This window comes from Lonchura striata, chromosome Z (genome assembly GCF_046129695.1).
Source record: "Lonchura striata isolate bLonStr1 chromosome Z, bLonStr1.mat, whole genome shotgun sequence".
Taxonomy (NCBI): Eukaryota; Metazoa; Chordata; class Aves; order Passeriformes; family Estrildidae; genus Lonchura; species Lonchura striata.
Genome location: NC_134642.1, coordinates 16,256,244 through 16,283,835, shown reverse-complemented (window position 1 = coordinate 16,283,835; position 27,592 = coordinate 16,256,244). Strand labels below are relative to the sequence as shown.

General features: G+C 35.2%; 1 protein-coding gene across 4 annotated transcripts in view; it reads right to left on the bottom strand.

The window, feature by feature from the left end:
* Positions 1–27,592, bottom strand: part of SMARCA2 (SWI/SNF related BAF chromatin remodeling complex subunit ATPase 2) — a 115,153-nt gene that overhangs the window by 51,602 nt on the left and 35,959 nt on the right. For all 4 annotated transcript variants that reach the window (XM_077790128.1, XM_077790127.1, XM_077790129.1 and 1 more), the window contains 17 exons: positions 24,603–24,729; positions 23,190–23,363; positions 22,799–22,972; positions 20,504–20,678; positions 16,905–16,954; positions 15,300–15,430; positions 15,050–15,110; positions 13,590–13,690; positions 13,155–13,302; positions 11,340–11,503; positions 9,686–9,752; positions 9,011–9,121; positions 7,257–7,499; positions 6,845–6,958; positions 4,774–4,881; positions 2,291–2,377; positions 1,330–1,376 (listed from right to left, as the gene is read on the bottom strand). In XM_077790128.1, the coding sequence (XP_077646254.1) occupies positions 1,330–1,376; positions 2,291–2,377; positions 4,774–4,881; positions 6,845–6,958; positions 7,257–7,499; positions 9,011–9,121; positions 9,686–9,752; positions 11,340–11,503; positions 13,155–13,302; positions 13,590–13,690; positions 15,050–15,110; positions 15,300–15,430; positions 16,905–16,954; positions 20,504–20,678; positions 22,799–22,972; positions 23,190–23,363; positions 24,603–24,729 (2,082 nt within the window). The remainder of the gene's footprint in view (positions 1–1,329; positions 1,377–2,290; positions 2,378–4,773; positions 4,882–6,844; positions 6,959–7,256; positions 7,500–9,010; positions 9,122–9,685; positions 9,753–11,339; positions 11,504–13,154; positions 13,303–13,589; positions 13,691–15,049; positions 15,111–15,299; positions 15,431–16,904; positions 16,955–20,503; positions 20,679–22,798; positions 22,973–23,189; positions 23,364–24,602; positions 24,730–27,592) is intronic.

Sequence of the window (27,592 nt, the reverse complement as noted above, 5' to 3'; positions counted from 1 at the left end):
CAGAATAAGCCCACATTTAAAAGTCTGTTGTCATTATCATGTCAGAGTATAACAAAAAAACTAATTGACTTAATCTAAATAAGACTAATAGCACTTTTCTTTCTTTAAAATTGCATATGTTGATTAGAATAAACACATGCAAAGTCCCATTTTCCTGAGTTTTAAAATTCTGCTGAGTTTCAATCACTCAATTCTTTTTCATTATTTATTAAAACAAATGTCATTTCTTAACTAGGTAAGCACTCTATAAGCTAAGACATTCACCTGCTATTTCGTTTTCAACTGGCACTAAAAACAACCTTCAGTTGCAACCTTCAGTTGCAACCTTCAGTTTTAAATTGTATTCATCAGGCATTTGCTGGAAATATTGCAAACTGAACTACTGAATTGGAGATAGTGGCAGGGTCTGACATTTACTCTTTAGCCATACAACCTCAGTTGTCCCTAGTAGTGTTTAGCTGCTTTGATTAGCTACTCTTTGGCTCCTATGCAAGAATTCCAAAACTGACTCCTAGCACTGAAATTCAATCCACAACCCAGAAAATGAATAAAAATAAACAGAAAGTCTAGATCCACACCACAGTGATACACTTTACAGAAATAAACTTCATGCAACTCTTTTCTAATGTTGAGTCTGTACTCTCAAAATACAAACATTAGCAGTGACACAAAATCTAGAAGATACGTAGTGTTCTGATATGCGTGCATCTGTAATCAGCCAAAGACTAAATTGTTTAGGAGACAAGTATTCTGGTATAATAGCTAAGGACAAAAAGAGTCTGGTATACTAGATAAAGAAAAAAAAACCCAAAAACATTAGTATCTAAACAAGAAGAAAGTTAGGTAGATGATACACACTTTTTGTTTAAGAAAGCATCCATTAACTTGACAGCTGCACAGGAGTGTCAAGAAAAATAAAACAAATTTTTTCCATTTCAGATAATGGAAGAAATGTGACTTTAATTTGGAAAAGAGCTAGTGAAAAAGGGAAAGTAGAAGGCAAAAGGAACAATATAGAGAAGAAAATCCTAACAGATATCACTAAAGAGTTATCCCAATGAATTTCAGATGGTATATTTTTTCAAAATAAGGGGAAAGGAAGACCCGTCTTTTTTGTCTGCCATCCTGAAAGAAATGGACAGTAATGAAAAGATCTTACAACACTTCTAGTGTTAGGAACTTCTAGTACTATTAGGTTTTGCTTTACATATGTGCCCTGTACTTCTGCCTCTGTATAAAATGCTTGAATTTCCCAATATGTATCTTCCAGAAAAACAATTTGATCATTAATTCCAATACAACACTATGGACAGCAGTAAAAACAGTTACCCATTAATGACACCATTTGAGTAGCCCAGATGTTCAGCGAAGGACTCCTGCAAAGATATAAGCAATAAACATATTACAAACTACACAGCAATCAGAAACTATGCACTCTTATAGAAATCAAATTAAATATATGAATATTGCAGTTTGAGTTCAGTGATGTTCACACTCTTCAAAACCACCTTGTGGCTACAGTGCTCTCCTTAATGTTTTCCTGTACTATTATTTGAAATTCATGATTTGCAGAGGTGACTGCTGCAGCATACATTTTACCAGATTACAAATACAGTAGAATACTGATTAATTTATAATAATCAGAAGAAGATCCATCTGCAAATTACTCAATTTAATTACTCAGCATTCAAGGTCATGAAGAGAGAAAACTATTACAATAATAATAATACTGCTACATCACAGTAGGCACTTAATTATATTTTCATAAATTTGGCAATATTCCAGGTAGCTATAACACTTTCTATCTTTTCACATATATTATATTGATATACTTAGATCCTACTGAGAGATGGCATATAGATAATACATTTTTGCTGAAAAAACAAGATGGACAGAATAGAATAACTACAGCTGACACTGCAGAAGATTAGCAGTCTGCTAACTACAGAGATTATACACATGACATTTTGCACCATGTCTATACATAATGAATTTGGTATATGTGAGTATCAGGTTGCTCTGGGTTGTCTTAAAATAACAAAAAACTCTTCACATCTTGAAGATAACTGGTCCGTAAAATTAAGTACTTCAAAAATAGACTTTGGAATATCAATTAAAAAATGGCACTTGTTGATTATAACACGTTTTTTGAGATCTGTCCTTTCCAGTATAAATTATGCAGATAGAGATGTCCCCTCCTACACACGTAAGCTTTAGCAGCAGTTTTCTATTATCCCATCCTATTTTATTGAATAAAAACAACTCTCAAAATCAGACCTATCAGTCTTACCTCAATGTGTTGAAACATGTATGGGTGATTGCATATCTTTCTCAATTGCATGATAGTGTTCATAAGAGTTTTTGCTCCGCCTTTTCCCTGTGGGTACAAACAATGCAAACCAAATTATTAATTTCTTAGCTTATGAATATACTCTTTTAACATACTTTAATCCTAAGCCCATGGGATCACTAAAAAGGAAATAAAAAAAAAACCAACCAAAACTCTACAGTAAGAAAAAACAAACCAGGACAAAGCAAAACAACAAAAATCAAAATACTATTGTCTTGCTCTATAAATTCATCCGTCATAAGGATGCTCTGTAATGAAAACAGAAGACCAGGAAGTAATCAACAAAGTGCACTACATTTCTACCTGCAGTAGTCTTGGTGGGAAGCAAAGCATCTACTATCTTGATTATTTATACTCTTTACTATGAAACCATACAAACTCCATAATGTCTGAACCTTCTAACAGAAGTAATTCTAAATGGATTATTTTCAATTCCATAGTAACTTCTCCAATCTGTTCACTCAATATATGGGTTTCCCACTGCAGGCTGAGCAAAACATCAGGCCAGAGGTACTAAAATGTTAAAGTTCACCAAATTAATGAGTCATCTTATTATTTAAGGAAGTATATTCTCAAAACACATACTCCAGTTAATCTTGTAGAACCAGGACACTCATCAGACACTGAGGTGTGCCAGACCAAACTGTATGGTTAAAAACTAACTGAAGCTGGTCAGTGTAAGTTTGAGAACATTCCATCACATTAACATTGCCAAAAACTTGTTGCTTTCAAATGCTACTTCATTTTGTTGCCATTTTATTAAAATGTGATCAGAGTAGCATCAATATTCCAAGCTTACTGTATGATTAATTCAGATGTTTTTTAAAAATCTCAGCCAAAACAATTTACCAATTTTGAGGTGTAAACTAGGGGAAAAACACAGTACTTAAATATAATATATACTAGCAATAGTCTAATCTTTTCTGGGAAGTACATGGAAATCATACCTTTCATCTAGACCAGAGATAATACATTTGAAGTGAGAGCTCCATATATTTAAAATTTGGTTTTGTTCTTTGTAAGATTGTCTCAAATTTGTTCAAAAAAGCAGTTTGCATTTGTTATAAAAAATTTCCTAGTGCTTTCTATCTGAGTGAATTGTCTCTAATCTCAGCTGGATTCAGGCCAGAGCTGCAGAAGGACATTAATTTTTTTCCTAATAATGGTTGTCTGGTCATTCAAGTCAAGCAATCTTAACAAGCACGCCCCCCCCCCCCATCCCCCCCCCTTTGCTGACAACAGGTAGCAGTGATAATAGAGTTGATTTAACATTTAAATTAAAAAATCAGTTAAGAGAGGGTTGCAAGAAAGGAAAAAAATTAGCTCCTTGGGGAGCGAGTAAGGCAAGGGAAGTGCTCAGAAGACAGCAAAGGCAATTTTAATTAGTTAATCACAAAACTACGTAGAGATACAGGTAGGACAAAATACATGGAAGAGTCTGAGCAGATAAAAGAAAAGAAACCAGAAAAGGAAGTAGAAGACTGTGATACAAAATGAAATTTTTAGGACGAACATAAAGATATCAAATTGAAAAACTGCATTAAAAATACAACTAAGGAACATGATTTTAATGTCTAAAAAGGGTTCAAACTAAGAAGATGCATTTCAATATCCAGTGAAAAAGAGCCCTTTTTCTGGAGTTCAATTAAGCACCAGTAAAGAAAACTAGGAAGGTAAACTAAGATACTGAATAGAAGTATCACCCATACCAATGTAACCTGAAAAAGAATAATGGAAAGACTGTATGTGCACTGCATCACCAACATATACACTAGAGGGTACAAACTGAAACTCTTACCTTCTAGATATTCTGCAGGGTCTGTTCAAAGTATTTCACATTTACTATAGTACTTCAAATTTGTTATCATGCGAAAAGTTGATGAATGGCAATTTCTTTACTCAGTAATGATGGGATCAAACCCCACAACAACATAACCAACATTTATTAATACAAAGTCTAAATGTGACTATATGACTTTGAATCTTAGTAATCTCTTAAAGAGTTTTGCCACCAACAGACCTTGCAAGGATGAATGCAAGCATACAGTCCTAGCTAACTGAAACAAGACTTAGCTAATAACTCTGAAAGACAAGATAAATGACCTTCTGTAGCCATCACTCCCACAATCACAATTATTCAGATATATTATTGAATTAAGCTCAGCCAAGGGAAATGCAGATTTTTCTCAAACATTGCCTGTTTGCAGGAAAGCAGTGCAACTACACTGAATACAACTGACTGCAGCTACACTTCTCCCTATGAACAGCTACAGCCTTGTAACTGAAAGGCATGCCTGAATATTTCCCATGGGAGATACCTGCAGTAAGAGTCTACATATTAATTTCATAAAATAGAAGTCATGTTGTTAACATGTTCACTTGTAATACATTATTTCCTTAAAATTTTAGTCTTTCTTTTGTACCTTCTTGTCTTTTTCAGAACCATCCGTAAGCAGGATCCCCTTGGCTTGCATGTGACGGTACAGGATCTTCTGAAGAGCTGACATATCACACTTGATCACATATTCCACCTGGTATTAAAAAAAAAACCAAACAAACAAACAAACAAAAAAAAACAACACTATGAACACATGGACATAATAATGTTAGATCTAACTACAGGTTCTTGTCATTCTACAACAAAACAAAACAAAAAAACTACTAATCTTTTACTGGTACCATAGCACCACATAAAATTTCAATGACCAGAAATCTTAACTGCAAGCACAGAAATGAGTATTTGTGAGTCACAGTTACAGTGAGACAGCTGGATCTTAAGGATGCAACTGCAGGATTACCAAATATACTTTACTTCTCACTCTGTAATTTTTAAAATCTAAAAAAATATTTTAATTGATTTTAAAATTAACATTCAACTAAAAACCTATTATATGTTTAATAACCAACTGAATTTATTGTGTCTGTTAAGTATTATAAAAATATTGAGCAAAGCATCATAAAAATATCATCACTGTATATCTAGTAATTAAGAATCCCCCACAGAGTCTAAGTGGCATAATGTTTATTTAGACTGTCACCATTTTCTCAATATCCACCAAAACACTAGGACTTAATACAGTATTGTATGAGTGCTACATTCAGCCTGATTTGCTCAGTTTTGAACAGAACTATATTTAGTTCTTAACTGCATACTGGATTTAAAAATAGTAACAGAAAGATTTCACACACCAATTTTATATTTTTTTCTATTGCCCAACGTCCAGATTATAGTCACTATGTTTTTAGTAAGTTATGTCAAACAAAAACTGTAACATAACAAAACCATGCTAGTGGCTAGAAATCTTTCAAGCTGTGAAAAAAATGTGAAGATTCCTAATGCTTAATAAATAAAGAGGAAGAAAGCTATGAGGTTGTCTTCTCAGAAAGACAGGAGTATAAACTCCTTAAAGGAAAGTGACTTTCTTTAATGTTTACCAAGATTTCAAAGAGCAAATGAACCTGATTAGCAGGCTTTTGTCCCCAGGTTCAACCCTCATGGATGGATAAACTCCTTTTGTCAAGATAATGGCAACAAAAAGAAACATGGTCTTCTGAGTATGAGTGTGTAAGCAACTTGAAAATTTTCCCTCTCCAATCCCTATTATTTGATTTATCAAATGCAGTGGCTTGATTTCAGTATTATTTTCAAAAGCAAACATCTTTTATTCTCAAATAATTTTTTCTGAGGATATTGAGAATTTGACATTTAGAGGAACTGAAATTTGCAACAGTAGTAGTATTTAAATGATTACAAAGATGAAAAATAATTTTAAATGCCTTTCTTTGTATTGTCTCTAAGCATCTGTACAGAGTTGTCCATTCATTCAACCAGTCAGCTCATAACACACCTTACAAATATATCCATTTTGTTTGCTTTTAATCCAGTTTACCTAAAACCAACTTTTCCTTATATCACACCTGCAAATTTGATTTTTTTTTTCTTTAGTTGCTGTTGTTATTTTGGGAAGAAGGATGTAGAATTGCAGAGGAGGGCACAATGGGACAAGATGAGTTACCCAAATAAAATAAATAAAAACAATTAACTTTGAAATCAGAAAATAATTTTATAGTCTGAATTAAAATGCTACTAGGTAAAAATAATTGTTTAATTTCAACAAGACAATTCACACAACTTCTGGAATGATAATACAGGACCAAACTGTGCCTGCTCTATAAAGTGCAGTAGTTCTTCAGAGATTTCAGTGAACTAGCTTCAACTTCCTTCAGTGCAAGGAGGATGGTACAGACAGAATTTTATCCTCAGTGTATGGCTGGCTCATAAACTGAAACCAGACTTTAATGCATAGAAGTTGCATATCTTACACTGGTTGCAACAAACACATCTAGAGTTGGTGAGGAATCCCGAGAATGCTTCAGGTGCTCAGGCTTCCTCAGCTTTCTCTGAAGAGGTATAAACAAACTAACACTAAAGAAGTCCTCTTCTGCAATATTAATCTCAAAAAGGAACATTACTTAATGTCCCTCATTGCAAACCTTTTCTGGCAGTTGAGACTCAACCTCCTTCTTCAGTCTTCTCAGCAAGAAGGGCCGAAGCACTTTATGGAGACGACGGATGATCAGAATAGTTTCTTCCTCATTTAAGTCCACCTAAAGAAGTTTATAAAAGTCACTACAAAGCAAGTCAAATATATTAGGTAATGTATTCTCTCACGTGGAAAGTTAAGAATGTGCAATAATTATTTGCATCTTACAACTAAACTTACCCTCAGTAAAAAAATACACTTTAAACATTAAAATTTTGGTATTATACAAAAGGGTCTTTTAGTTATGTTAAATCCCTAAGTACCAGCACAAGTTCAAACAGTAATCCTTCTGAGTAAGTGCTTTTCTGTTTTCATCGAAGGGATTTATTTCTGGTCTTTTAAAAAAAACACTGCCACAATACCCTTTCTCCAGTCATGGCAAATGGAGCGTTGAACCACTGTTCAAAGGTGCTGCAACTCTTGAAAATGGTTGGAAGAAGGAAATTGAGAAGAGCCCAAAGTTCAGGCAATTTGTTCTGCAAAGGAGTCCCAGTCAGCAGGATTCGCCGAGGGGCCACATAGTGAGTATTCAAGACCTGAGTCAGTTTGCAGTGATGGTTCTTCATTCGATGGCCCTCATCTACTATCATGTACTTCCACCGAATCTGAAAGAAAAGAAGTTGGCAAAATTAGAACAGGCCAGATTTGTCAAGGTCCTCCCAACAAGCATAAAACAGAAATACTTAAAGCCTGAGACATCAATCACTCTCAACCCTTAGGAAAGCCAAATCAAGCATTATTCAACTATCAGTGTCCTTGCTAGCAACATACAGAGAGACAAACACTAGGTACACTCCATCTGATGGTGAAATCTGACTGGAAGTAAAACAGCTAACAGCAGATTCCTTCCATTTTTGGGCAAGAGATTAGAATGACTAGCTCTTCAAGGCCAGAATATGGCTCACAATGGAAGAAAGAAGCCACATAAACTTCAAATAAATCTGTCTGTAACAAGAACCTTGACAGGAGACAAAAGCCTTTTCAGATAAAGGTGAGTATGCTCATAAACAACAGCAACCCTGAACTTTATTTTGTTTCAGCTAATCTTATGTTCTGACTTGAGAAGAAAGCAGTGTAATTAAAAACATCTCAGTTACTGCTTTTTCAAGTAAGTTTCTATTTCTTAATATGAAATCTTAAATGCAATCACAGCAGATGTTGAAAGCTGTTGTTCAAGCTCTCTTTTATCACCTGTACTACAACATGGACAGTCACACTGACCATATGACTAGGAAGGTCTCTGTTTGTACTTTTACAGGTGCTACCTAATTCCATTTCCCAGGACAGGATGAGTTGCATAGTGCTGTCCTTCTATCTTTCAGAAAGAGTGGGAAAAAATAAAGGAAAAAGAAAATTATGTTGTCTCAAGCTGTCTTCAAGTATTCAGAACAATACTAAGAAAATGCACTGCCCTTTGTATTAGACAGGACAAACAAGTGATATGCAGTATGTAAAAAATGAAAATGAAGTGAAGACGAACAACAAAACTACAGGAGGACAAATATTGTTTCTCTGTATAGCAAAATACTTCTGCTTTGTGTGCATATGAAACAGCCTTACAGTACAGTAGGTTTTTTAGATTCATTTTATTTGACACTGACTTGTAGAGAGACAGTCAGCCCCTAAGAAATGCAACGTGTAGACTCTTTAGTCTGGATACCAAATTCATGATATAGGTAACTATTTGGTCATGTGGGGAAAAGTGACCATATAGCTGGAAGGGCCCTAATAGGAGTGAGCTTCAAGAGAGAAACAACAGAAAATGTTAAAAAGTCACTGATGCAGATTAGGCTGAATATTATGCAGAGGTGAGAAAAGTCAAGTTCTTCCAAAGACAGGCAGGCATACAGTACTGACAGAACTGCACATAGAAATTATTCCCCTTGACACATTTGGGAAAATCCTAATGTTTACAGAAGGACAGCTGTGACTGAGAGGTTCAATCATAAACTGAGAAACAGAAATGTATACAAAAGGGATAACTTTCATTGAAGGGACAGAACTGGGAATTTCCCCATAAAACAAAACTGTGTTTTGAGGTGTGCATCATTTGAAGGTGTCTGGGTCTTGTGAAGGTGTCTGCGTCTTGCTGTAGAGAGATAATAGTTAAAATTACCTTAGCAAGGATATGTTTGTCCTTTATTATGTACTCATAAGTAGTTAAAAGAACATTAAATTTTCCACTTCGAAGCTGAGGAACAAGTGAGCGGCGCATTGCAGGTGTACCCTGAAAGAGAGAGACATGAATTGTAATTCTTTACTTTGATCAAGAAAAACAATTGTTTTTATGAATTAGCAGATAATAAGCAACCAGATGAACCTGCAATCATACCATACTGTAAATAATAAATTGACATAATTCCAGACCTTCTCTGAGTGCCTTCCCTAAACTTCTGCTAGACTCTAAAGCTGCTGATGGGGCTCACAGAAATACAAAGCCATTCGTCTGGTCACCCTACAAATTGCTTGGCTATATCACTACTACAGGAGCCACACAAGAAAGTATTTAGCTAGGAATAAAATGCTAGGTAGTTATGATTTGTAACTCTCAGCAGAAACCTTGCAAATGTGATAATTAACAATTTTGTTCTGCATTTTGTACAATGATTTACAGTTGTTTACTTCTACAGTCTTTCACAGTTTCTTACAGTCTTAGTATGGCTAACTCACACTGCTTAGTACATGACAAAACCTTATGAGCAGATAATTTAAAAGCTTGCAGTGACAGAGGAGAAACTGTCTCTAGTTCTCATTCCTTCAATTCTACAGTTATATAAAAAGCAAATCAAACCTTGTAAGATATCTTCACCACAGAAGGAGCCCATTTGTCAAATTCATATGTCCAATTGGATAAAGTCCTATAGAGATTACAGAAAAAAGTAAGATGTTTCATCACCTGCAGATCAAACTTTTTAAGTGTTTCCAAGTGGCTGCCAGCTTTTCAATAGGTTTTATGTAATCAACCCACATAAATAACAACAATTTTAAAAGTGCACTTCATATACTGCAATAAAACACAAGCATCTTAGAAGGAAGTAACCAGAAAAAAATATGTGAAACACTCATTCAGCTTATATTCAGGGCCCTTTTTGAAAAAGTAAAAGTAGTGTTTTATACACACCTTTATAGTTTGGAACAGAGTAACAATAAGAACAGTGTTTCTGAACAAAAAATAGATTTGCAAATTCCTCTATACTAGTTTTATCATCCAAAAATGGATACTACAGCTTTTCAAATACAGCCCAATGAAATTGATAATATACTTTATCTGTGCAGAACTACTCATGTGCCACCAACCACAACTATGAGGACCCATTCTAGCACTGTTTCTGCTGTTTGATCCAAACAAAAAAGTTGCTATGGTGAAGTAAATTGCTATTATGAGACAACAGCAAAAATAAAACCCTGAGATTTTTCAGCTGCTTGCATTTTTTTTTCCCTTCTTAGTGGACCAATGATGGCAACAATGTAGAAAAGGCAGAAAAGGCAGAGAAAGGCAGCTTTTTAAACCTATAAAAGAAAGAACTTTCAGCTCCACTCACTTTTTGAAAAAAAAAACAACAGTGGAGTCATTAACAGAAATCTTATTTTTTACTGTGCCCACATGAAAATTGACAATAGTGTAACACTCCCACTAGTTTTGTTTTATAGATCTTCTCCCAGATGTTTCTTTTCAATCTTAGCTTATAATTTGTATTTATAAAATTGGGCACTCCTGTGGCATTTACATTAGTTAATCAGTTACTACTGCAACACAACCAGAAGACAGGACACCTCAAAAGAAATCAAGAGATGGCCACAAATCAAATTTATCCTAATTCTAGAACAAATTTGCATGTTCAGTTGGTGGACAAATTACCTAATAAAATTGCCAGGGAACCTCTCAATATCAATCAAGTCAATTACACATAAAAATAAGATAACAATTCCTCAACATCCTGTAAGATTTCTACAATGACTAACATTTTTTATTCAAATCACTAAAATCCACACCTCACCTTTGGAGAAAGGAAAATGCATTAAAAGGAATTTATAAAATAAGCAGCATTTTGGAAAGCTAAGGAAAATCAAAAGGGGGGCAGCACAATAAACAATCATAATCTGCACACCTGACAAAAGTGTGTATATCAATCAAGGCTACATATATCCAGGACTATCTACACAGTACTTAAAACATTAACATCATTAAAGTATGCTTTCATGGTATCAGAGATTTTTATTATCAGAACTAAAAGCTGAAAGGTGAACTACATACATGTAATCAGAAAGAAAAAACATCCCCCTCTTTTGGCTTAAGAGTGAATTACAGTAAATCAATACCGTTTGCCAAAATTAATAGAATCAAGTGTTTTACTAGCTTTCTGTTTTTGCCAGCGTGTTGCATTTCAATTAAAACAATCTGCAATGCTTAGGACAGTAATGCCAGAATGAGACCCATTACTTACGACAAGGGAACAATGATGAGATAGGGGCCATTGAGTCTTTTGTGCTCCATCAGGTAAGTGATGAGAGCAATAGTTTGTATTGTCTTTCCTAGTCCCATTTCATCTGCTAAAATTCCATTCAGATTGTTATTATAGAGAGAAACCATCCATTCCAGTCCCTGGAGCTGAAATGAAGAGTAAGAGTTTCAGTTATTTAAAACCCACAAAAATAATTAATAATAAATCAGCAGTATGGAAATAAAGTTCTGATGTCCTGTCTTCTTACAAGTTGGATTCCTTTAGTAATATTATATGCATGGAGACCCCTGTCTTTACATGGAAATACCACTCCTGTTTAAAAAACTCTGTAAGATGAAGTCATATTTCCTGTAGAAAGGTTTTACTACTGCACACAAAGCAACAGAAGCACTTATAGTAAGGCTGATAAACACCACAACAGCTATTTGTTCCTCAATTTCAACACTCTCAAATGCTAAATCTTTCCATTACATTTGTATATAAATGTATTCCATTACATTTGCCTGTTAAATGTCAGTTAAAATCTTTCAAAACCAATCTCATCAAAACCTCACAAAACACAAAGCCTCACACATGCCAACTCTATCACTGGTATGCTAAAGCTCTTGTAGCACATGTCCAGTTAGTATTTGTCATTCAAAACTCCAGATCAGAGCAGGCCATCTTTGTCCAAATATGCCTTGTGTATAAAATTCCAGAGCTAGAAGGAAGCCCGAGTTCCATAGCTTGGCAATATCTACATAACAGAATTTCACACTCCAAGGAATTCTGCTAGAAAGTACAATTTCCTTGTCAGACAGATTTCCACATGTGTGTATCACACTACTGATGGATGTGTGAAATTTCTCCTTCTCATATCCAGAGTTTTGGTCTGTCTACATGCAGGTCTCCTGCATGGAGAGAGCAGGAAGTTAGGTGGCCTGAGAAAGTTCAGAGGGAAAACTCTACAGAACACTCTGGAGGTAACTGTCTGTTCTTCCTGCAAGACAGTAGCCAAAATAATGTAGCAAATTTACTGGCCTTACATACATGTGGACTGATTCACATTTATTATTAAGTTACCGAGAGCTGACTGGCATCTGTAGTGTCCCATCTACAAAGTTGCTTCAGAATTGAGGAAAGCTCTTTTGTTTACATAATTATTCTTAATGTGGAAATATATACATACACACACAAACAATCTTCTGGGTAGAGATAAGATGCAGGTTGTTGGAGTTCACTATAAAGTTGTGTGATAGCAGAAGTGTAGAAAATATGCATCAGGGACATTTTCAATCACACATGAATCTAGCTTATATCAAAATACCAAAGGTCTTGGTTACTAAATTCAGTGAAAGTCTGTGAAGAACATGTGACACCAACCTCCATAGCAAAATATTTTTCTTATTTTCAAATTGTATCTATCATTGCCCCAGAATATTAGGACCTTAATTAAAAAATAAAACTCTAAACTTTTAACTATTGGAAGGAGGAAAATACTGTTAGTCCCCCACAACTAAAACAGTAAGAAATTAAATTACAAGTCAATGAGAAGGATATTGAAATCAAAATATTATTTACCTGCAATGAAGAAAAGGTAGAGGTAGCTGTTAAAAGGTTTGTATTATTCAAGGAGGATGTATGTAACATTATCTGTGACAGCTATCCTTGCTTTACCCATACTTCCAAATTCTAACCTACTAGAGCCTTTGCATTTTTTCAGTTTGTAAATTTTTAGTTTGTCATTTGAAATATCACAATGAAATGTTTGGCATAATTACAAGTTTTAGGTATTTTATTGTTTTAATGATTTCTCACCTGATAATGTTTTAATGTGCCATTAATAAGAAGGGAAGACTGTTTTTCCACCCTTTCAGTGATAGCATGAGCAACAGTATAGTAGGACTGAGACCCTCTGGCGCTATATTGCATGCTATATTCATCATCCACATCTTGTTTGGCTGTCCTGCAAAGCAGAAAAAGAACTCGAGTGAATTCCTACAAACAAGTATTTTTTGACCATGGCTTACATGTCTAAAGAAACAGTTCAAGTCCTCAGTTTTGAGTGAGGTGAATATACCAAAGAGAGCAGGATTATAAAGAGTATACAATTAAATGATCATTTTCCTTCTCCTGCAGATATTTATACCAGAGAAGTAAATCCAATTACTGTAATCTAGAGAAAGCTACTCTTGTGAAACACCACTGTTAGAAATCACAGTTCCTAAAAAACAATACTTAAGGAAAACTCACTCAATGATTTGCTTTGCATCCTTCTCGGAAACTTCCTCACTGTTAGGATCCAGGAGTATCTTCTCATCTGTTTCTAATTTGCTTGATTCTTCTTCCTCATCCTACAGAACAGAGAAAAAGAACAGAAGTGCTGGGAAGTGTAATGTGTTCCTCGGTCATAGTTTCAAATGGCATTCACATACTGGTAGCTTTCGTTGGTCAGTGTTTCATGACAGACATCTGAATCATAAGGTTCAATTCACACCTATTCTGTAATAAAATTGCACTGCAGCATAACAAAATTATTTTGACATACATTATCCAGCAGGAAGTCATAATATTTTGAAATAAAAATTATTTTCTCCTGTAATCATCTTCCTTTCCAAAGCCTTTCTCTGACTATGATATTCATGGAGAGTATTCCAATACCATGTGTATTTTTATGTTGTATTCTAGATAAATTAATAAGGCTTAAAATACTGCTAAGTACTACTTGGTTAGTAGATTTAGGCCTCTAGTTTCTTAATTTTTTAACCAGTTATTTTTACTCTTTGTGAAATAACTTGTCTTTTGGCCACAGTTGCAGTAGATAGCAAACAACTTAAAATCTCAGTGAGATTCTAAAATCTGATAGGTGTCAGGTATCAGGCCCTTCTCTCCACCCTTAATACTAAGACACATGTAGAAATACATTACCAGAAATTACTCCTATGAAGACACACCATAACATACAGTCCAGTCAGTTTCAGTGGTTGTTTGGTCTAGTACTGTAAAGACTGCTAAACTTAGGAGATCTGAGTACTGTACCTAGCTCTGCTCCCAGGCTGTTGATTGAACATGGTCCTTCCCTATTCCTCACTTCTGTTCTTTAGAAAGTACTGATCTGAAAATGCTATGCAATTATCACTATTCCTTATTCATTGTAATACAATGACCCTGCAAAGCTGGGATCTTTGTGTGGGTTAATTATAAGACTCTTTCTAGAATTTTTGTAATTACAGTATTTAAAACACCATCCAAATACTGAAAAGTATGAATATAAATCCCTGGCATAATCCCTAACATTTTAATAAACATAACATATAAGTAGTAATGATATTTTAATGCCTATAAAACCTTCAATGCATAAACCTTGAAGATGTTAATTTCATTCAGCACAAAGCCACAGTGGCAGCATTTTCTGAGATGTATTTTAAAACAGGAACCTGCTTAATTCTCTGGTTCATTAACATTCATAATCAGAGTAAAATATTTACTCTTCCTAACCACAATTACCAGTTAGGCCTTTACAAAGTATATAAAGAACTAGAAATCAAGAATTACAGAATCAATCCATTTTCCTGTTCATAAGAGTCTTAAAGCACCTGCACATCTGCTATCACATCCCCTCTCTTCATTAGGAAGAAGGGGAAAATGAAATATGAAATAAGTACTTGTTTTTATACTGTACTGTCAAAGCATTTCTTTTTAAAGAAACATACCTCCTCCTCATATTCAGAGCCACTTTCATCTTCACTGTCTGATCTGGGAGCAACTTCATAGCTGTACAAAAATGACAGAAAGATTGTGAATTACAGGTAAAAGGGGGGAGCTAATAGGTTCAATGTATCTCCTACTCAACTTTCATACAATGTATTAAAACAAGAATAGAATTGGTAAACAAGAAAGTGTAACATGAAAAACATCAATGCAAACAGAAAAAACAGTCTATTTCATATACTAACTACTTACCCAGGGTTCATTTCCAGCCAAGCATCCAGCTGACTTGCTTTGGGTGCTTCTGGTCCAAGAAGAACCTTGCCTGTTTCAGTGTGAGTAACTTTGACTGGAAGGTCACTCATCTGACTGCTCTCATCTATGGGCTAAAAATTAAAGTGACATTTTAAACTATAAAACAACTGAACTCCATATTTCACTTATATAATAAAAATAACTAATAGCACCATCAAAATTCCAGTACTGAACAACCAGTGAAGTTTTGTTCCTAGATGCCACACTTTTCCACTAAGCAAACACCGAGTCACAGTATTTCTGTGTGTAACATATTCTATGTGACATCCACAAGTATTTCCCAGTATCCCAAGTAAATTAACAAGAACAACATGGAAAAGAACGTGCTATTGGTTTTTGCAAATCAAGACACAAGGTATGCATTCTTATAACCCTTTAATCCTGTTTATACCAAGAGACATCTGTAACAAAAAACATACTGTGACCTTACAGCCCTTTTTTTTTTTTGAGAAACAAGAACCAGCAATTCAGTTAACTTTCTAAGTAAAGGCCTGTTTTAAAAACTCACTGTCCTAACTTTTTCAACTAAGCTGATGAAGCACTTGTAAGAACTAAATCTCTTATTTGTGTTGTAGTAAAACTAGAATAGTATAATCACTCTTTAGGTTATTTCTTTGCTCTGTTTAATCACAGATTTTTTTTTACTTCAAAAATTTTTTGCCTTCTAATACTGTTTCTACCCAAGAATATTTTCCAAATAGATACATATGAGTAAGAAAAACTAATTCTGAACAGTTCTAAACACTGACTGAGTACAAAACACAGCCAATTTCAATTAATATTGAAGTTACAGGAATGTTATGTGCATTTTCCTTGTGCAAATACAAATATATTGGAGTATTTACTTATAACTCTAACTATACTAGCATAACTATCACTTTCAAGTATAAAAAGAGAGCACAAGTAAAACAAATACAATTCTAAAGTGTTTAAATAAAAATGAAGTGGAATAGAAAAACTGCACTAACAGAAGAGCTCTGAATGAGGCAGCATATGCTCTGCTACTGAATGAACAATATTATCTGAAGAATGACACAGAAAATTTACTAATTTCCATTTGCTTCTGAGGAGGAAAGAATTTTCAGATGTCTTAATCCATCATAACACTGTACTCAGTCTGTGACTGAAAGGTAATTACATGCAATGTCAACAATGTATTTTTTTATAAATATGAGAAGATGGACTACATCGTGTTTACGAGCACAGACTAGAAAGTTGTCTGTATATAGACTGCAAGAAAAATATTTCTTGTAAGCACATTATAAAATGGAGAGGCAGACTTCTTCACATACAGTGATAGATTCAATATAGTTTTCGTTTTAGTCTTTGATTTTAGGATTACTGAAAGGCTAGCATGAACGTTAACCTACATAATTATTATTTCTGTTTATACACAACAAGTCCTAGAACAGTTGTCATCGTAACTCTTTTCGAAGTTATAGCCATGACACACAATCCAGAATAATCAATGGAAAGTTTTATTTTTTAAAACCAAAAACTAACAAGAAGAAGAAAACCCAACCCAAGACCTTGTAAAATTCATACCTCTCCATCGGGACCAAGACCAGATGCCATTCCTTCTGCATTTTCTTCAGCTTTCTACAAGAAATGAAGAAGTGATATATACTATGGTCACATTAAAAGCACAGAAAGTATATTTTATCTGATATAAACATTTTGGATGATGAATATGTTTCACTTATTTCTGAACAGCATGGGATTCAAGTTATTGAAGGTGTGGATAGATATAGACAGAGACAGGCCCAGAGCAATAAACATACAAAAAATATCTACTAATATAAGGAGGGTACCTACTCAGTCCATTATATAAATTTGCATCTAAGAAGTGGCTGGCCCACACAATTTCCAGCTCAGACCTAAACTCAGTAGCTTATAGGCTATTCTAATGCAAATAAATTAGTAATTTTTTTTCACATTATTTCCTCTGAACTACTTTAATATACATTTTAAAGGTGTCAGCAGGCATCACAGATTGTACATTCATGCAAGGTACTTTCATCTTGGTCTATATTCTGGGTTTTTTGGTCTGACAACTACCTAGAAGGAGTATTTTTAAAGTTTTTTGTACTATATTCCCTTCATGTTTAGACCTTACTCAAATTAGAAACAAAAGGAACCCTGGAGTTCTTCACTGGAGAAAGCTAGATTTTTTCCTCTCCAGTCACCAACCTGAGAAATGACCAGTATCTTCTTCAAGGCTTATCCTCATTTACCTTACTTAAAAATGTCAGCACAGTATGAGGAAATAAAGAAAGACATGTAGTTAGCTTCTGCATTCAAACTTTCCTAAACAAGAAAGGACATTTTACAGCTTCTCCTTATGTCATGCTGATGAGTTTGTAGTACTACAGCAAAATATTTTGGAAACTAATATTAAGAGAATGGACTAACAACAAAAAGGGATTTCTTAAATTGTGTTTTAGAGATAAAAAACTTCCAAGTATTATTAAAGCATGTGGTCAATATATACTATCAAGTCATTCTTCTTTTGTTTAAGAAGTATACTTGAGGAACAGCTGTACTTCTCAATATTTATATAATCCTTAATGTCTTCTTCAGATCATTTCAGCCCTTTTCTTTATCACTAAATTCTATTATCTAAAGCACATATTTGAAATGAAAGTGTAACAGCTGATGCTCAGTAGGAACGAAAATAATACAAGATTTCAGGCTGCCTGTGCCAGCACTTCTGGGCAGCAGGTATGATTACTGCAAAGGAAAGAACTGTACCAGAAGTGAAGATTTGAAATAAACACAAGAGCAGGGTAAGTTATGAAAACACGTATCTACTCTTGGGCTGAACACTCCACATTGACTGAGGATACCTTTTCCCTGGATGAACTAGGGCTGGGATCCATTCTTTTACACTAGAGAATGCTGTCTAATACATAAAGATTGTTATAGCTTAGCTACGGGCAATGGAAAAGAACGTTACAACTCAAATTACAGACAAGCAGTAAGCATCAGTGCTGTTCACTGTGCAAAAATCATAACCTGCTGTGAGAACATTTATAACCTATTGTTAAAAATTTTGGAAATCAGAAGAACATATCACAAAGAAAATAAATGTAAATAATGACAGACATCTTGCACTTATATTTTGGACCATGCAAACAGATCTCCAATATTGACAACTTAACCCTTGCACTGGGAAAATTTCAGTATTAAAAAGTAAGAAGGCACATTTTTTTAAATTCTCTGCATAATGACAGGAAAAACTATTAACAATAAAGTGAAAAGCTGCACAGCAACTTGAACTAGCCTAGAAGATGAAAATCTCATATGGAATATTTTTTCTTATGCATGACTACAGTAGGAAGCTAGAGAGTGGAAACACAAACAGAGGAATATGAAAGAAACAAACAGGGAAAATCCATCATGAAGATTACAAAAACTGTATCCCAGAGAAAGAATGGACTAATCTCAAATTTTATTCTACTAAGACTATAAGGTTCACTTGGATATTCTATAATGAGTTCTTCCTCACTACCATTTCTAGGAGAAAATCCTAAGAACTGTCTTTTCTCATTTTTCCGTAAGTGCAAAACATTAACTACAGGTATTAGTAGATTAAACTTTATTATGGATTACAAAACATAAAAGCCTAAGAACTGAAAGTGTATGACTTGGAAAAAAGACACAGTGCCCACTAACTGCAATGTGTTCCACAGTCATGGAATAACAAATTCATAGAACTGTAGATTAAAATAAAGGGTAATTTTTGTATGAACTCCTATTTCCTTCACAGATGAGGGAAAGATTGATGGAAAGAACTTAATTACAAACAAAAAGATGAAGGTGATCAAGACAGAGCAAACATTTATTTTTTTCTTTCTTTTACTAATTTTCCCTTAGGTTTTAGGGTGGGATATATAGAAACACTGAATTTACAGGACATATCTCCTTTCAACTTCAGGAACAGAAAATTATGTCTTTACTGACATAGACAGAAAATAATGCTGTTTCTCACACAGACTTAGGCTAAACTGACATACAAAGAGAAACATAACACATATGTGGACAATTAAAGGAATATATATTTATGTCATTACAGCAATGCAGTCACTCCACTTGCTGTCTCAATAATGATTATCTCTCCTGTGCATTATACACATTATATCTGGCATGTTCTCACTGGTAATACAGGCCAAGAGCTCCATCTACATTACATCTTCATTCTGTCACCACATTTTTGTTTCTATATTAAGAACATACTCTCAGGAACAGAGTTATTTTAGCAGGGAAAAACATGTACTATTTTTTATGTCATTAATGTCCAAGATCAGTGCTTTTTCTATGCTGATTGTTTTTAACATATTTCCAGTACTGTTAGTAAACCCTGTAAACATATGCTTTTATTTGCAGCAGTAATTAGTAGCAAACCAGGCATGAAAATGGATTATAAAAATCCTCTTACATATTCTGCAAGAGATGAAAGGTACTCTGAGGTAAAAAATGACAAGTAATTTCTTAATCACTATTTCACACATGGAGGTATTTTTCTGACAATTGCACTGTTCAATTTCAACAACTTTCTCTTGCAGGGTATAAGTATTTCATATGAAGAAAAGTAAAGTCTTGGAAATTTTAAATTAAAGGTTAAAAATGTACAATTAACAATATTACTGGCAAAATACCCATTTACCATAATAAACCTAGACAAGTTTCTTAGCCATTTTCAATGGTCCTAACAAAACAGCCTTCATCAAGTATAATAATGTGGAGGTCTAAAATAGGTGCACTGGATGAAACAGCTACACAAAGCAGACTCTTGCCATCTTCTTCCCAGAATGTATTTTTGATACACTGCACTCCTTTTGGGTACATTATCCTAATTTACATATCTGTCTCAATTTTACCTGCACAAAGTTTATGAGCAGATTAGTGTTATAAAGAGATTAGCAGCTAAGAATTTTATAATCCTGCCTCTTATCATCTTCTTCTGAGCACGCATATATATTTCAATAGAGGGAGAGAGATGAGTTCCCTCAGCATTAAGAATTTGGTGGTACAGATTATTTTAGACACTCTGATACATGTATGACAATTCGGCATCACCACATTTATCAACATTTAAATTGGATTTGAAGAAGAAATGGCTTAAAAATATCAGCTGTAACTACTTGCCTTCTTTCTTCTCCTTCGCTTCTTCTTCTCTTTGGCTGCTTGTGCCTGTTTATGTTCCCATACCAGGTTAGTCAAGTTAGCCACATACTCATCTGTCTGCTGCAACAGGTAGGCCAGACGTCTGTCTTTCTTTTGATCAATCAGCTTACGGTAGCCTTCTTCATCTTCGGCCTAGTGACACAAAAAAGATGTCAATCAGGACAGAAATTATATTGAATGCACACCATCCAACTCCTATGCCAATAATAAAGCATCATCTTAGGTCATTATGATCTGCACAGAGGGAAGCTACATGGGTAAAGAGCTTGTTGGATGATCAGACCCAGAGAATCATTTATTTTTATCAGTATGTCACAGCATTGGCACAGACTTTAAAGACCATCTAGGTAAAATTCCCTTGCCGTGGGTAGGGAAACCTTCCACTAGACCACACAACTCAAAACCACATCCAACCTGACCTTTAACACTTCTAGGCATGGGGCATCACAACTTTTCAGAGCAATCCGTTCTAGTGTCTCACCACTCTCATAGTGAAGTATTTCTTCCTAATACCTACTCTAACCATACTTTCATAGAACCACAGAATCGTTACTAAGATTGGAAGATGCCAAAGATATCAAGTCCAACCATTAACTTGACACTCTCAGGTCCCCCAGTAAACCATGTCATGAAGCACCAAATCCACATGCTTTCTGAACTTCCCCAGGCAGCCTGTTCCAATGCTTGACAACCCTTTCAGAGAAGTATTTCCTTTGATGCAAAATCCAATCTAAACCTCCTGCACAACTTGGGACTGTTTCTGCTTGTCCTACTGCTTGTTACCTGGGAATATAAACCAATCCCCACCCTGATACAATCCCCTTTCAGATGGCTGTACAGAGCAACAAGGGCCCCCCTAAGCCTCCTTTTCTCCAGGCTAAACAACTGCAGGTCCCTCAGCTGCTCCTCACAGGGCTTATGCTCTAGACCCTTCCTAAGCTCCACTGCCCTTCCGCAGACATGCTTCAGCGCCTCAAAATATCCTTCTCCGAGTGAGGTTGTAAAACTCAGCAGAGGTTTTGAGGGGTGGCCTCACCAGTACTGAGTGCAGGGTGACAATCCCTGCCCTGCTCCTGCTGGCCACACTATTGCTGGTACAGGCCAGGATGCCACTGGCTTTCTTGGCCGCCTGGACACTGCTGGCTCATGTTCAGCTGCTGTCAACCAACACTCTCACATCCTTTTCTGCTTTGCAGCTTTCCAGACGCTCTGCCCCAGCTTGTAGCAGCGTTGTTGTGACTCAAGGGCAAGGCACTTTGTCATATCACTGGCTTCAACTTTTGATGCAGTCCATGGCTTTCTGGTCTGCAAGTGCAATTGCTGGGCCCTGCTCACCTTGTCATCTTCCAATACACCTAAAATCCCACTGTAAGGTGTCAGAGGTCATACTTTATCTGAAGACTGTATGAAGAGCCATACCACAGGGGTCCCTGCATAATGTTGTGTTTAACACAACTATCAGTGACACAGAAAAAAGGATGAAAGGCACTTCAGTCAAGTTTGTAGAGGCCATGACACCACAGGTTATCTACCAATAGGTTCAAGGGCTGGGCTGCACTTCAGATGGACCCTTCAACTAGGTCCACAGCATTCTGAAGAGACATGATTATACATGAACCCATTTTACTCTGCTCTTAGAATGATACAACTGATATTGTGAGGGTATAGGGAAGGAAAAACCATGAAATAGAATTGGGCCATTATCTGAAGCATTAAATGTGTAGAACTAACTGCAATTCATTCTCAAAACACATGTATTACTACTATTGGTTAGATACTTTCATATGAGGAATCAACTGTATGTAAAAATTGTGGAGTAATGCCATGAACAAGTTAATTATCTGGAATCTTCCGAACAATAAACCTAGAAATAAACCGAAGTCCATTATTTGTAAAATGGACCAACAGCCTTGCAATTATACAAAAGTGTTAATATATGAAGTAAGTAAGATTAAGTTGCTGTTATTCAGAAGTGGCTGTGCTAAGTTTTCATGCTAGTGAAAAAAACCAACATATTCCTATACAAAAACCTTTAAAAATAAGGAGCTGTAGGTTAAATTCAATAGTATCATATACTACCATTAACAGAAACATACATAAAATGTAGTAGTTTTGGATTTATACTTTTGTCATCACTGAGTACTTCACAAAGAAAACACATGGGAGTGGCTAAGATAATATACGAGCATTTTAAAAAGGATACAATACATAACTTTAACTAAAATAACCATCTTCCTTCCTCTACTTCTTACCATTAGTCTCCTCATTCTTTCTTTCTCAATTCTCTCAGTTTCTTTTTTCTGTTCACGTTCAGTGTTGGCATGCCAAGTTGCCACAGCTTTAGAAAGTTTCTGAATTTTCCCAGCGACTGACCGGTGGTACTCTTTAAAATCTTTAGCATGCTGCAATATGCTATTCAGGTATTCCTAGAAAGAGAATCAAGTTAGTGCAGGCACTCTGACCTAGCAAGGATTTGAAATCAGGAACTTAGAAGTTCTGATCTTACAGTCTTACAATTACTTATCACTTGGAGTTTTTTAATCAGAAAAACTCCAAAGGTAAATAAAATATGTAAAAGAGAACATCTGTACAGCAAAGCAAGGTGCATTTCTGTAATGGCACAAACAAGATAAGTTAAAATACCTGGTGCTTCTGCCTACGCTTCCTCTCCTGCTCTATCTTCTGCTGTTTTTCAAGCTTTTCTGTCATACGAGCCTCTCTCAAAGTCTGGCGCTTGCTTCGTTTGTAGGCTTTGGAGTTCAGTGCTGTCTCCAGTGTTGTGTCACGACGCATGCAGGCTACTACCTCTTGTCTTAACTACCAGTGGAGGGAAGGGGGAAAAGACAAACACTCAAAAAAATATAATAGCTCTTAATAAAACAACTTTAAACACTGCTCTTGCAGAGTAGAAAAGTAAACATTTCAAAATATATCCCAGTCTCCTCTTCCCTTTTCATTATAGTTCTGAAAAGAATACAGCATTGCTAAGTTGCAACAGTTACATCTGTTACCCCAAGCAAAACTTTAACCTTCAGAATGGTCAAATGCATTAATTGCTGTTTATCATTATTATGATATCATTATTTTATCATTATTAATTTCTTCCCTCTTTACAAGGTGCTGGTAACAACCATCCTGCTGCAATAAAAGGGGCCAGCAAAGATGTTACACTATCAAAATAAAATGCAAATAAACCACATGCATAAGACATTTTCTAGTGCTGGACCTGAACATAACTGACAATTTGTTTCACTGCCAGCTGTACAGAAGACAGGTGGGAGAGGTAAACATTAAGAGCTTGGAACAGCATTGCCACAGTCCCAGCAGTAGAGCAGGGAGAGCCTGTGTTTTTCATCTGACCTCTGACAAATCTTCATTACAAAAGAATGCCAAGGGTACAAAGGAAGGAAGACTTGGACACCATGGCACAACTCCTGCCAAGGCTTTTGTCAGGAAGTATTTTGCTTGACCTGCCAAATCTCATCTTTGTTCCTCCAAACTAGCTGTAAAAGCCAATGGCAAGAAGCCCATAACAGTCTGGCAGTGTAATTCCTTTACTGAAACTAATTTGCTGATACAGGCACTCAACATTTGACTTATATTTTATGTATGATCCTGTTACGTTTAATTTTTAAAGTCTGTGGCATAGTGGAAATACCACACAAAACATCAACTTTTATAAAAACAAGGGGACTTCTAGAAACACTAAGTATTCCAGAACGAGGTATTTGTTGAGAAGGTCTGTGCTGAAAATCAACTTGCAGTCTCGCCAGAACTTACATTGTACCAATGTCATGTTCATTTCAAAAGACACAGTTCTATGGTCACATTCTACAGTGGAAGATAAAGCAAGGAGCAAAAGTAACACCTGCACATTTTTATTACCAAAACAAAATAAAATCTGACATTCACATTACTTGCTTGTTGTTTATGTCAGCTCTCATGAAGGATCTGCTCACACTTTGCACTAAAGCAAAATCTCTTTCCAGTTTACTCTTTGCTGCATGAACATGTTTACCTGTGACTGCTATGAAAATTTTCCTCAAATGGCATTACCTGGCGTTGGAAATTCAGTAACCTAAGTGCCTTCAATTCCACTGTAGCTTTGGTCCGCAGATCAGGGGGCAGAGAACCAGGTAAGTTCTCCAGTTCCTGGATTCTGTGAGCAATTCGAGCCTGAAGTCTACAAAACAAGAAAACTGGTTAAGACACCACAAGAAATCTGTAAGGCATTACTAAAGTTATACAGTAAAAATAGTCAGTTTAACTCAGGCATTTACTTGTCTTTTTCTGTTTTTTTCTGAACTAACAGGCTTTTGCAGAGATGACACTTTTTGCACTTTGAGAATAAATTGTCAAGTGCTCAAAATATCCCTTGGCTTTTCTTTTCAACTAGAACTAGATATGTGAAAATAAACTTGAGAATTCTATTTTACACATACTATTCAGGATTCTGCTTTCAAGCTTCTTTGATGGGTATTGTTTTTAAGCAGTGTAGTCAATGATGACATAGACCATACTTGCCTTACTATCTGAAATTCTACTTCGTTATTTTATTGACAAAGTAAGTTTGTTTATAAAGTATTCCTGCAAATCGAATTCTACTTCACTCTTCCTTTAGAAGCTCATTTTCTATTCATTTGCAAATTCAAGAGAGAGAGTTAATAGTAATAGACAGAACTTGATTTTTCCAGATTTTTCAATTACCAGAATAATTCTAAAGTTTCTGGAACAACAAACAGGATGTAATGCTGCATTACGGCAGAAGACTATATTGGTGTCTTTAAGAGAGTAAAAAATTGAAGCAGAATTAGGTAAGTAATTTTGGTTGTACTGGTTGAAAAGCAAATCAAGAAGAGTTATTTCTTTACTAGAAAAGTTCCATTAAAAGCTGAAAATATTTGTCTCAGTCCAGAAAAATTCATTACTCCTGCAGAAAAAGTCTTTGTTCAAAAAATGACACTGCCTTATTTTGCTATTTCCAGTTCATATACCACACTAAAAAAAGCTCGCATTTTGCACAACTGGGCACTCCATTTAGTAAGAAGATATTTTAGCTGACCTAAGGATGTAAAATCTTCAGAATTTAGTGGTTTCTTGAAGATGTAGTAGCTAGTATGCATTCCTACAAAAAAAGCAGTCAAGCTGCTCTAAATCATATGATCCACCCTGTCGTTTACCCACACATGGATGCAATCCTGCATCACAATTATTATTTTTAATTCTTCTTCTCTTCCCAAATAGCTGCAGTGTGTCTCCTGAAACTATCAACAAAACATTTTTAGCTAAACCCCAGATTTCTTGACTTTAATGAAACCTTAAGGGAGCAGTCACAGCCTTTCCAAACGTTTCTTTTGAGCTGTGAACTTATTAAAGCAACTGAGTATTGAACATATTTTCAATTTTTTTTACATTCTTTCTACCATCAAATGTTCCTTCTTTTACTATACATGCGGAGTTAATCTAGGTTCTCCCTGACATACCTTATGGTTTTAGATAACTAATTGTAAGAGTCACTTCCAAACAAACATGAAGCAAAATGCTGACTTCTTAGTTCTGTCAGAATTGTTTTCCTTCTTTTACTTCAGGTATAAAACACATAAAAGTGCTTGCTGTCATAAAAGTTTACACAAGTTCAAGTAACTGCTAAAGGTGGGCTGGTCTCTGCATTTCTATCATCAAATTTGAAACAAAAATCCAAATATACATGTTTCTTGAGACATGTCTAAACATAATCAAAGCTGACAGAATGTGCTTATTATTTACCAACATCACATTATGCAGTCCACTCCCATACAATAGCCATTTCACTGTTAACAATTCTTTTTTAACTTGAGCTTATAAAAAATCAGATCAGAAATTAATGTATATGAAATTTTATCATTAAATTATACAGCAGATTAGTATATCCAGGATAACTTTTCCTTCAATTATTTTCCTTCATATGTTGAAATGCAGTAAGCTACAAACAGTGACAGCTCAAGACTTTGGTGGGTGATTGCCCTTCCTTCAACCCAGTCAGAGGGAAGGAATAGGAACAAAATCAGCAGTATTTCTGAGTCAGTAGTGATACTGCTGTAGAAAACTCTTATTGTTACTCAGACCAGTTCTCTATTTAAAAAAAAAAGTCCAGAAAAATAGAAGTTGAAATAGTAAAAGAAAATCCACAGTACCTGTATGGAAGAATAAAGAAAATAACAACCAGATGGGTTACGTATGAACAAAAAAAAAGTTTGAAGTTGAATTTCACATTTTCCTAGATATACTCTTTCTATGTATTGTCTATGGTACTAACAGAGTAATGATAATGTTTTTTTCAGTAGTCAGTAGGATTTTTTGAAGAATTCCAACTCAAGTGAATTAGAAGAACTACTTGAGACACCTTCTAGTCTTTAAAGAAAGTGACCACGGTTTGTTGTACTGCTGGTATTTTCATGGAACAATGTTAACAGCTGTTAGGTAAAGAGAATTCAAAGAAAGCAGTTTTATTTAATGTTTTTACAATCACTTGAAGTATATCATCTCACCATTTAAAGGATGTAATAAATTAATCTTTGCAGTTCAGCAATCTACCTTCATGTAGAAAGCGGCCACTGAATGTATGCTGAGATCTCTTCGCAAAATAAGTGATGCACACTCATTTCTCATTAACTCAGGTAAACAGCAGAGGTTATAGTTGTACAATCAAACCTGTCTGGCATGAATGCCATGCAGTAAAGATACCTAAGAAAATATTTTGCAGATAGTGGAAAGAAACCACGTAAAATCTACAGGACATTACCAAGTCTATTATTTTTTAATGTGCAATGAGAATGAGGGTGGAAAAAAGCCTTTCAACATAATAAAACAACTTTAAATTATAAGCATTATTACCTTTAAGACAGCTATTCAGTGAGATTAAAAAGAAGCACTTTATTTTGAAGAAAGCAATAGGGACAATTTTATAAAAATGTATACTGGATTTGCATGGCTAGGTATTACTAGCAGGAGGGCTACAGCACTAGCTGCTGTCAGAAGCTCTCAGAAGTTTCCCCTATGTCCAGCAG